Source organism: Propithecus coquereli, unplaced genomic scaffold (assembly GCF_000956105.1).
Source record: "Propithecus coquereli isolate 6110/MARCELLA unplaced genomic scaffold, Pcoq_1.0 Scaffold399, whole genome shotgun sequence".
NCBI classification, from domain to species: Eukaryota; Metazoa; Chordata; class Mammalia; order Primates; family Indriidae; genus Propithecus; species Propithecus coquereli.
In genome coordinates this window covers 1,673,824-1,684,842 of record NW_012149718.1, presented here as the reverse complement: position 1 = coordinate 1,684,842, position 11,019 = coordinate 1,673,824, and the positions used below count along the sequence as shown (strand labels likewise).

Below are 11,019 nucleotides of genomic sequence, written 5' to 3'. Positions count from 1 at the left end.
CACAGGGCCCCATGGTGCCCTGGCGCCCACGGCCTCCACCCACACACCCTCCCTGTCCCCTCCGTCTGGGCACTCTGCCCTCCCCTCCCCGAGACCTCTGACCTCGGGGACCCTCCCCACCGTCATCTGCATGCCGTGTCCGGCCTTGGTATCCTTGCGTGTTGCCGAGTCCCTCCACGTGGCCGGACCCGGTTCAGACCAGAGCCACATGCCTGGCGGCAAACTGCATTTGGGACACGGGGGTGCCCGGCCCCCCTCAGTCTCTCCAGGACGGAGACCTGAGCACCAGGATGTTCAAATTCCCGCCAGGGGTCCTCCCGCAGCCGACCACGGACCAGCCCTGGGACCTGCCTCCCTCAAGCCTTGCTGCATGCTGCTCTGGCAGGCCTGACCCCAGTGGGGAGTGGCGCTGTCCCCGGGGGGATGGGGCTCTGCTACCCCAGCCCGACTCGGGGGTGGGGGGCTGAGGAACGGAGAGGCAGTGGGGGCGGCAGCCGGAGGACCAGCCTGCAGTCTCCCCATGTGTCCCCGAGGGCGTCTGGACGGCTCCCCAGCCCGCTGGGCCTGCCTGGCCCGTGGGAGAGAGACCCTCCCTCTGCAGCACCCTGGAGTCTGTGGAGACCCCTGCCCTGTACCCCGCGCTCCGCCGGCCTCACCTCGGCTCTCATCCACGTAGATGTCATAGCGTTCCCACCCGTCCTGCTGCCACAGGGTGTAGGTCATCCAGCAGCCCTCCGAGTCCCGCTCCTTGCACGTCCTGCCATTCTGGGCGGGGACTTCCAGCAGCCGCAGGTTCCCGCACTTCGCGCTGCAGTTCTTCTCGAAGGGGCCCTTGTCGAACCGCAGGCACTCGGCACAGGAGCTGCGGGGAGGCCGGAGGGGCGTGGGGGGCGCGGGTGTAGGAGGATGCGGGGGTTAGAGGTTGCTCAGGTGTGGGGCTCGGGCGTGTGCCCACCGTGAGGGGGGTGGGGCACCCGCACGGCTGAGGGCAGGGTAGGAGCAAGGTCGGGATGGGGGGCGGAGGAGCCTGGACACCTGCTCCCGGGCCACAGATGTGCACCTGGAGGAGGAGAGGCCTGGGAGAGGCCCCAGCCCAGGGGCGTTTGGAGGGACCCTGCCCTGCAGCAGGCTCAGGGGTGTTCCCAGGGGAGCCGGCGGAGGTGGCTCTGGACAGTGGGGAGCTGCCCGCCTCCGCTGCACTCACCTGTGATTGCTGCAGGGCGAGGGGCAGGTCGGGCACTCCAGGCACAGGGGCGGCTGGTAGTGCTCCAGGCACTCGCACTGGTTGCAGCGGCACCGGCCGCGGCCACTGCACTCCACTTTCCGCTGGTTCAGGCAGCCCTCGGTGGTGCTCTGGCACTGGCACGAGGAGCCATCGTAGCCCTCCAGGCAGCGGCACTTGCCACAGAAGCAGAGGCCCCTCTCTGGAAGACAGCGGGCGGGAGGCTCACCTGCTGCCCGGCCCAGGGACCGAAATCTGCCGCCCCGCCCACACTCCTCCTGCAGTCCCGGCACCGCGACGCAGGGGCGCTGGATCACAGGCCAGGCCTTCCCGCCTCCCAGCCCTGAGGCCGCCTCCTGGCCCGTCCGGCCTCCATGTGCCCCCCTGTGAATGGGACCCCCACTGGGCTGGGACCTTTGCCCCTTGGGGCCCTCCCCATGGAGATGAGGAAACTGAGGCAGGGTGGGCTGGAGGGTCGCCCGAGGTCCTGCTGCCAAGCGCCTGAGCGAGACGCGTGCTGTCTGTCCATCTGTCCCCCACGTCCCCTCTCTGTGTTCCCACGCGGGCCTCCAGTGCACGTGGAGAAGAAAGCCACCCCCCGCCCGGCGGTCAAGTCTGTGCCCGCAAAGGACGGTGGCTGCACCACCTCCCCAGCCAGGCCCCGTAGGGAGGGACCCGCGGGCTCACTCGGGCCGCCGCAGACTTGGCTGTCGTAGCGTTCGCAGTTGACGTTGTCACACTCGCAGTACCGCCCGTAGATCTGCTTGTTGGGGACGTCGCTGGTGTGGCACACGCACTGCCCGCAGATGCAGTCCCCCAGCCCCGAGCAGACCAGGGAGCTGTTGTCCTTCCGGCAGCTTCCTTCCAGCTCCTGGCTGCTCCGGCCCTGCGTCTGGCACTCACAGTTTTTCCCAATGTAGCCAGCGTTGCACCTGGCGGGGGAGGGGTCAGAGGTCTTCCCTGCCCCCATCCGGGACAGCTGCCCTGCCCCGCAGAGCCTGCCGGCCGGGGCTGAGAACACCCGCTACGGCCCGTTGCCTCCTTGCTCAAGGCCTCCTGAGCACATGCCCTGCGCCAAGCACGCGGCGGGCCCCGGGAACCCAGCAGAGAGAGCCGTGCTCCCTCTGAGGACGTCTGAGAGGGGAGCAGACACGTGACCTTGGCCGTGAGCACGGTGGCTCGGCAGGTTCACCACGCAGCTGTGTCCTAGACCGTGCGGACGGTACACGGGGACGCTGGCGCTCCACAGACGGCCAGTGTCTGCTCCCGCGTGCCCCAGGCTCGCACTTGGCCGGCGGGGACTCGGCACTGCCGTCTACGATGGCTTCACCCGCACTCCCGCCTGCCGCTGGCAGGGTCTGCGTGCTGCCCGGGCAGGATGCAGGAGGACTCCGGGACAAGGGGTCTGGTTGGGCAAGGACAGCAGTCCCCAAGCCACTGGCACACAGAGGTGCTGAGAGCATCCAGGCAGCCAAAGAGAGGACCCCTCGACGGGCCGTCCTGCCCCCCCAGGAGGAAGCTGCAGGACAGAGCGTCTCCACTGCCAACGGCCCCACTTCCAACTGAGTCGTCCCCTCCATCCCTCAGGGAGGCCACCCGAGAGCTGCGTACCGGGACGGCAGGCAGAGTGCTGCTGAGGTGGGCACAGGGACAGCCACAGAGACCACCACTGTCCTGAGCTGCAGGAGGAGCAGGGGGGCCCAGGGGGCCTGAGGGGCGGGGAGGCACCTTGACAAGGGCGTGGCGGGCAGAGCAGTCAGGAGGGGAAGGTGGCTGGGGCACAGGGTGGGCACCTGGGGGTCACCCAGCAGCTCTGGCCAGGCAGGCTATGGCTCTGGACTCCTGAGCAGGTGGGGACGGGGATGGGGGGATAGCTGTCCAGCCCCAGGGCAGGCAGGACCTTATGGGGGGCAGCAGGCAAGGACTGGAGTGGACAATGGTGGGAAGAGGACATCCTGGGGGGGTCAGTCCTCTGTGGGTGGCCGCTGGAGTGGCCCTGGCCAATGTCACGTAAAGGTCCCCACTGCGCACACCTGCGCCCTCCCTTCGCCCTGAGGCGGGGCACCCACTCCTGACTGCGCACCCCGGGCCTCAGGGTGTGTGCACATCCCAGGGGTGGCCTGCAGGGCCCAGGCTACCGGAGTGGTCACCTGTCCTGGGAGGCTTTCTGGCTGCAGGGTGCCCCAGGACTGCCAGCCTGATGGCCCTGGGTCCCCAAGGCCACAGAGAGGTGGGCCCACAGGGGACAAGTGAGGCTGGGCAGAGAAAGTCACCTGCCCCAGGCACATCCAGCAGGGCTCCTTGCTCTGGCCCGAGATGTGTCTCCCTGCTCTGGTGAGAGGCCCCTGCCCACCAGTCCCCCTGCCGTGGGCCCTCCATGGCCAGAGCGTGGGGAGTACAGGTGGCATTGCGGATGCTCATGCAAGGGCAAGGGCTTGCGGAGGGCTCTGGGTGCGAATCCCAGTTCTCCTCCACCTGCTCCTGCAGGATGGGGCCCCTGGGGTACCTGCCCCGAGAGGTGGGGGTGGGGTGGAGCACCGTGGGCGGCCTGCACCTGCCTCACCTGCACGCACCTGCCCTGTGGGGCGGGGGAGGGGTGCTGGGGGCCGCCTGCACCTGCCTCACCTGCAGACGCCGCACTCCAGGGAGCCCTTGCCCTGGCAGAGGCTGTGTTGCTGGCTCTGGTCCCGGCACTGGCACTCGCACTGGGGAAGGACACGCACGGTCACCGTGTCCGTGAAGCCCAGCGGCCGGATGACGAACGACTGCTCCTGGACGCACTCTGTGGCCGTGACCTTCACCTGGAAGGTGATCTGTAGGGGAGCAGCAGGGCTCAGGCGGGGCCCTCGGGAAGCCAGGTCACGACCCTGCTCCCGTCCCCTCGCCCACTGGCCTCTGCAGAGCCCCGGGAGGGAGCGGGTCAACGTGGGGACTTCCAGTGTCATGTTAAAAATGCGACGAAAGCAAGTATTTTGCTGAATATTAGTTTGGCAAAAAGAAAACTCGAATGATTGGATTATAAACTTAAACCTAAAATATTAGGGAAATGCTGCCTATTTCCAGTCGTCTGTGTGGTCCACGCCTTAGTGTTTTTGTTAAAAAAGGAAAACACACCAAATCCAGAAAACCCACCCAGCCCAGGTTCCTGGTTTGCTCCTGCTCTGCGCGTGCAGTGCCCGCCCCAGGGGGCGCTGTCCTCGCTCGCACTTGCGCAGTCTACACTGGGGAGACCCAGGGATTCGGGCACGACTTGGGGGGCCAAGGAGTGTGCTCAGTCTTCCCTCCCTCCGACATTGCTGCCACAAACTCCACAGGGAAGCGTCTGCCTGGGCAGAGTGGACGTCTGAAGAAAGAAAACTGGACCAGCCAGTGGACGCTGCCTGCTTCCCTCCTGCTTGTCCCCATGGGGCCTCAGCTTGCCTGTGCGCCCTCCCGGGACCCCGGGTGCTTCCAGCTATCCCTGGGACCCTGCCAGTGTGCTGGGTGGGGACCCTCCATCCTTCCGGCTGTCTCTGGGATCGTGCCGGTGTGCCAGGACAGGGACCCTCCATCCTTCTGGCTGTCCCTGGGACCCTGCCAGTGGGCTGGGTGGGGACCCCGGGTGGGGAGCCCAGGTGCTTCCAGCTGTCCCCAGGACCCTGCCAGTGTGCTGGGTGGGGACTCCAGGTGCTTCCAGCTGTCCCTGGGACCCTGCCAGTGTGCTGGGTGGGGACCTTCCATCCTTCCAGCTGTCCCCAGGACCCTGCCAGTGTGCCGGGACGAGGACCCTCCATCCTTCTAGCTGTCCCTGGGACTGTGCCAGTGTGCCGGGACAGGGACCCTCCATCCTCCCAGCTGTCCCCAGGACCCTGCCAGTGTGCCAGTACGGGGACCCTCAGTGGCACGGCCAGGCTCACCGGGACGTTGATCTGCACGCCGTCGCAGTCCCCTCTGGGTTGGCCCGTGATTGTCACTCCATTGCTGCAGAAGGAGTCGTAGGTGACTTTCAGGGTGTCGGGGAGGGTGCTGTGCTCCAGGAAGACCCTGGAGGAGAGTTTCTGTGGGCAGAGAGCGGCGCGCTGAGGGCTGAGTCGTCTACCGTCCCGGCCCTGCCCTCTCAGTGGTCTGGGCTCGGCTGTTTCCCACCTCCCTCTGGGTCCCAGTGTGGACTAACGACACACACGCCACAGAGGGCGTGACGGGAGGTGCCAGGGATGGTGGGGCTGCCAATGCCCCGGTCCCGTCCCCAAGACAGGCCAACTGCAGGGACCAACGTGGACACGTGAAGCCCGTGAGGATGGGGCTGGAGCTGCCCCTCAGCCCTGCATCCCCAGGGCCCGGCACAGGGCAGGAGCTGGAGAGGTTGCTTAAGTGATGGGACAGCCAGAGACACAGAGACAGAGATGGGGAGAGACAGAGACTCAGAGACAGAGATGGGGAGAGACAGAGACTCAGAGACAGAGATGGGGAGAGACAGAGACTCAGAGACAGAGATGGGGAGAGACAGAGACACAGAGACAGAGATGGGGAGAGAAACAGAGACAGAGACAGAGACGGTGGGGCAGAGAGACAGAAAGTGACAGAAAAGGAGAGAAGAGAGACAGATGGAGAGACCAGACAGCATTGTCAGGCGAAGGAACCGTCGTGGCTGTGCCGCCGCACGTCTGTGTGCAGACAGGCAGGGCGGGCAGTGGCTGGGCGCTGGGGAGCCTGCTCTGGGGCTCTGGGGCTCACGGGCGGCTGCGAGCAGCACGGGCACCTCCTCCGCGGGCTCTAGTTAATTCAATGACCCGAGCGTCTGTCGGGGGCTCCCACGTGCTGGGCCCTGTCAAGCCACCAGGATGCTTGGCCTAGAACGGTCGCAGGCCAGGACTCCCAGAACGTCTCTCACGCGGGCTGGATTTCCAGAGGGGTTGGGGACCTCTGGGGCTGGAGCCCTGAGCGGTGCCTGGTGCCCGCCCGTGCCTATCGGGACAGTGGGGCCCCGCAGGGAGCAGCCCTGGGAGCAGCTGGACGGGCCACAGGCCAGGGAGGAGTGTGACGAATGAGGGCCTGTCCGCGGCCTGCCCAGGCAGTGGGGGAGCCGACACCCAGGAGACGCTTCGACCTGGGGCTGTCTTCGTAGGGCCCAAGACCACCCTGGTGATTTCTGGGGCCCCCTTCCCGCCGGGGCATTACCCGGCCCCCCAGCCGTCCACCCCCCACTTCTTCATGGAAACCAGCAGAGAAGAGCCTGGAATGGGGAGGGTTGGAGGTCGTGTGTCAGGGAGCACGCAGGCAGGTCTGGGCGGCACACGCCACACCAGCAACCAGAGAGGATGCGGGCCCCTGTGGGGAGCGGCCAGCCCGGGGCGTCCAGGAGGCCTGAGGGCTGGGCCCCGCCAGACTGCAGGAGGCTGCAGCCGCCCTGGAAGGCAGGGCTGTCCCCCACTCCGACCACCCTTCTGCTAGGGGTGCTCACGTTGTAGGCGTTCTTAATGAGCTGGACCACGTTGCCGGAGTCGTCGGACAGCTCCCCGACGGCCGACTTGGGGATGATCTCGGTGAGTTTCTGTCGGGCAAGACGAAGCAGGGCACAGCTAGAACCTGGTGCCATGGGAACCTCTGCCCCAGGGGGTCCCGCCAGTGGGAAATGGCTCCGACAACCCTCAATGCGGTTTCTTATTTCATGTAGTTACAAGAGCCACCCATGTGACGCGCTGGTAAGTAACGACTGGCTCTTGGGAAGTAAAAGCCCTGCGTTGTGGCGTCTGCGCATTGCTGCGCGGTAAACAGTGCAGCCTGGCGGATTTCAGGCTCGTGGCCTCACTGAGCTGGGACGAGATACGTGGCTGCTGCCGTTTGGTAGCGTTGCCACCACGAAGGACAGCAGGCGGAAGCAGCCCGAGCGCACGGATCACAGTAAAATGTGGTACGATCATCGGGGAGCGGGAAGTTCCCAGTGTTATGGTGAGTCTACATGAGTAAATTTTAACAATGACTGTGTTCCCCGTGACAGCCGCTGTGGCAGGCCAGTTCCAGCCGGCGCGTCGCCCTGGGGTGGGCGGAGCACCCTGCGATGCGGGGGGCCCCAGCCGGCCCCTCCCCAGCCCCTGCCCCGGCTCAGCTCAGCTCAAGGGCTGCACCGTTTCCCCAAACCCCGGATTCGTCCTCTGGCCCCTGAGAGCAGAGGGGCGGGTGTGAGGCGCGGGCTGTGCAGAGCGACGGGCAGGAGGGGGCAGTTGGCCGGGTCTGTTTGTCCTTTTGGATGAAGATGGCGATGGCGGGGACTGGCTGTCACTGCGGTCACTGTCCGGATGAGGATAACTTGGCCCTTCGGGGCAGCTGCTCTCTGAATTACTGGGTGGGTGAGCTCCGTGCCCCACGAGGGCCCTCCCAGGTGGGCGTCGCTGCCCTTTCCTAGAGGAGGAAACGGCATCCACGGTGAGAAGTGGCCTGGGTCGTCCGGGTGTAAGGAACAGAGCTGGGTTTGAGGTTATCCGACCAGGCCCTCTCGACTCTGAAGAACTGGTCACTAGGCTTCACAAAGTACGAGGACGACCGTGATCTGTCTTCCTTTGGACTGTCTGACACAGGGGCGTCGTCCGGCCTGAGGACCATCACTGCGCAGGCTGTCGAGAGCGGAGGGCTCCTTCCAGGAGGGAGGTGCGTGTTCCCTTCCCTCCGCCGAGTCCTTGCAGTGCAGGGGCAGCTCAGCAGGCCAGGGCTGGCCACACCCTGCACATTTGGCCCTGGCCAGACCCCGGGAGGTGACCTCTGAGCCTTTGGAATGTCCTGCCTGATGGGCGGTTTGTTTACCTGGGGACCAGGGCCACGCCAGACAGCCCAACGGTGGGGCGTAGGGTGGGGGGGTCTTGAGCAGTGTCAGCTCAACCTCTGCGGGCTGGGGACAGGGGTCAGCCCCACTCTGTGACCAAACCCCGTAAAAACCCTGGCCCCTAAGGCCTGGGTGAGCCTCCCTGGGGGCAGGGCTCTGAGCTTGTCACACATCATTGCTGCAGGGTGAGGCGCTGTCCACACCTCCTCGGGGAAGGGACTCCTGGGAGCTTGGGCCTGGCCTCTCCCGGACTCGACTGTGCGCCTTTTACCTTTGCGACTTTAACCTGTGTCCTCCACTGTAATCAACCGCCGCTGTGAGTTTAGTGGCTTTTCTGAGTTCTGCAAGTCTCTCCAGCAAATCGTGGAACCTGAGAGTGGTCTGGGGAACCCCGACAACCTCTGAGCATCTTGAATGCACGCTGTAGGCGTCACCCAGCACCCTGCTGTCTTCTCGGGGCAGGCCACACACGTGTCATTAGCAGCAGAAATGCAGGACACGGTACTGGTCAGCGCTCTGGAAACAGCCTGTGCCTGCCTGGCCACTGCCGACAGGACAGGACCATGCCCACGCATAGAGGGAGCAAGGAGCTGCAGGGTGCCACCCTGACCACTGGAACATCTTTTTCAGTCCTGCAGCCGCTCCACACTCTGTGACGCCAATGGCCACTGTCTTCAGAGATAAGTGGACGGGGGAGGCCCTCTGCTCTGGGGGCTGCATGGGCCGAGGGCACCCCAACAACGTGAGTCAGGCTCTGGCTTCCTCCCAGGGTCCTCGGTTTCCACAGCGGGCGGGTGGAGATGAGCTCCGGGGCTGTGGGGTTTGGGGAAGTCAGTCCTGATTCCACTTGCACTTTCCAAACCCAGACGCGGGGTGCAGACGGGGCGCATCCTCCTCCAGGCGGGGTGGAGGGGCTGTTCCAAAGCCAGTGCCGAGGCCCAGGGTCGCGTTTGCTTTGGTTTTTGCTCCTGCTGGTCGAGGCGTTTAGTGAAGGCTTGTCCCAGCCCCTGGGTGGGCTGCCGCCAGAGCCACCCCCTTGTGGTCACCTCTCACCTCAGTTCTGCTGCTCTGTCTCCCTGGACGGGTTGAAGTAGACGCTCAGAGAGCTGCCCAGACTTGCTCACTGAGCGGAGGCCCCAGACGCGTGCCTGGAACATTCCATGCCCTGGCGGGGAGCTGGCTAACTGGAAGCCTGCCTGCATCCCGGGCAGAGGCAGTGTGAAGAAGTTGCTGGTGCTCTGGGCTCGGCAGCCTGGGGCTCAAATCCTGACCCTGCTGCTCACTAGGGGCGCACGCTTGGGCTGGTGGCCCATCCTGTCCTGCCCTGGCCTCCTTGTCCGCTGCGTCAGCCTCCCGAAGCCCGTCCCTGTTGTGTCCCGAAGTTTGAGGACACCACCTCTAACACCAAGATGATGCTGTTAATATCACCGAATTTCAGGGGCCGGGAAAAATTGCTTCTCGTGTCCACACGCGGGTGTTCTGTCGCCTGCGAGGAAGCCTCAGGCTTCTCAACCAGGGAAACCGAGGCCGGGCCAGGCCAGCTGTCCACGCCCAGCACGTGGCAGTGGCGCTCGGGCCTGCGTGGCGCTGGGCCTTGTCCTCCTGCCGCAGTGGCGGCCCTGCCCCACGCCCAGGACCCTGACTCCACTCACCTCGTAGGTGTTCACCATCTTCTTGGTCACGGCAAAGATGGGCTGGATGTTGCTTTCGGCCAGTTTGTGCGCCAGCTGGCCCACCGACGGGTAGTCCTGGGGAGAGGAGACACCCGGTCAGTCGTCCCCGAGGCCGCTCGTCGTCCCCTCCCGCCCGCGGAAGCAACTGCCCAGGGCCCAGAGGGCGCCGCCGCGGCTCAGCCTCGGCCCTTCCCTGTGCTGCTGGTGGCGCCTTCGCTGCGGAAGGTGCATAGATGCGCGAACGGAGCACGATGGGGAGACCAGTTAGACTGAGATGCGGCTGAGAAGCTGCTGGACACTATGAGCTCCTCGACTGGCGCAGCGACAAGGAAGCCTAGTGGCGCAGCCGCGCCCGGACTGTCGCAGCCACAGCAGCGTGGGCGGCATCGGGAGGGGTCTGTGCGGGGGCGCTGGGGAGATGCCGCGCATGCCCCCCACGCGGCACCTCCTTTCCTCACCGAAGCGCCCTCGGGTTCCGCAGAGGCCCCTGCACGGGAGGCGGTGCTCCCTCCTGCCCACCGTCACCCCCCGAGTGCTCCGCCCTCGCCTGTGGCTGCGGATGGAGGACCCCGAGTCGCCCACCTCTAAAGTCCTTTGCGGCCCCAGAGTTTGCGATTTCGGGACATGTCGCACAGTGTCACAGCCGGCAAGGACACCCCCGGAAAGATGGTGGCCTTGAGGCCAAGCCAGAGAGTTCCTGACCTCTCCATCCACATTTCCTCATGGCCCCTGTGGCCCGCGCCGGCTGGGCCCTGGAGGGTGTGGGGCCCACGTGGCAGGGACGGGACCTGGGCCACGCTGCGGCCTGGGGCAGTCGCTGCGTCTGACTCGCCAGGCCCAGAGCAGACGGCGCCTGCACTGGCCAGGCCCGCAGCAGGGTGGCGACCACAGGGCCCTGGCGCACGAGGGTGAGGCTGGGGCTCAGCCTGGACCACCCACCACCTCCTCTGCCTGCGACTGGTCCTGAGAGACCCAACACTGCCTCTAGGGGCTTCTGGAAATTTCTTCAAGTACTTGCTATTTAGGTTGGAAGGCGGCGCCTGGCTCTGGCGAGGTGGTGACCCTGCCCTCGTCGCCCCATAAATGGCCAGTGGCCACAGGGCCTTCCACCCGCTGAGGGTCTCGGCCCCTCGTCCCGCCAGGCAGCACTGCGGAGGACGCCGGGGGAGGGGGCGCGCTCACAAATTCGTTGCTGCTTTTGTACATGTTGTCCTCCAGGTGACAGCGGCCGTCGTTGGGGGTCAGGATGGCACCGAGCTTCCCGTCACCCGCAAAGTGGAAGCCATCGTCTGTGGCAAAGACCAGCAGCCGCGTGACGTTGCGCCAGC

General features: G+C 65.8%; 1 protein-coding gene across 1 annotated transcript in view; it reads right to left on the bottom strand.

Annotated features, from left to right (window-relative positions):
- The window catches only part of ITGB2 (integrin, beta 2 (complement component 3 receptor 3 and 4 subunit)), a 30,162-nt gene that overhangs the window by 2,426 nt on the left and 16,717 nt on the right, over positions 1–11,019 (bottom strand). Inside the window, 8 exon segments of the mRNA XM_012652702.1 lie at positions 657–862; positions 1,205–1,424; positions 1,910–2,154; positions 3,848–4,035; positions 5,119–5,259; positions 6,663–6,752; positions 9,671–9,766; positions 10,874–10,980. Coding sequence (XP_012508156.1) covers positions 657–862; positions 1,205–1,424; positions 1,910–2,154; positions 3,848–4,035; positions 5,119–5,259; positions 6,663–6,752; positions 9,671–9,766; positions 10,874–10,980 — 1,293 coding nt within the window.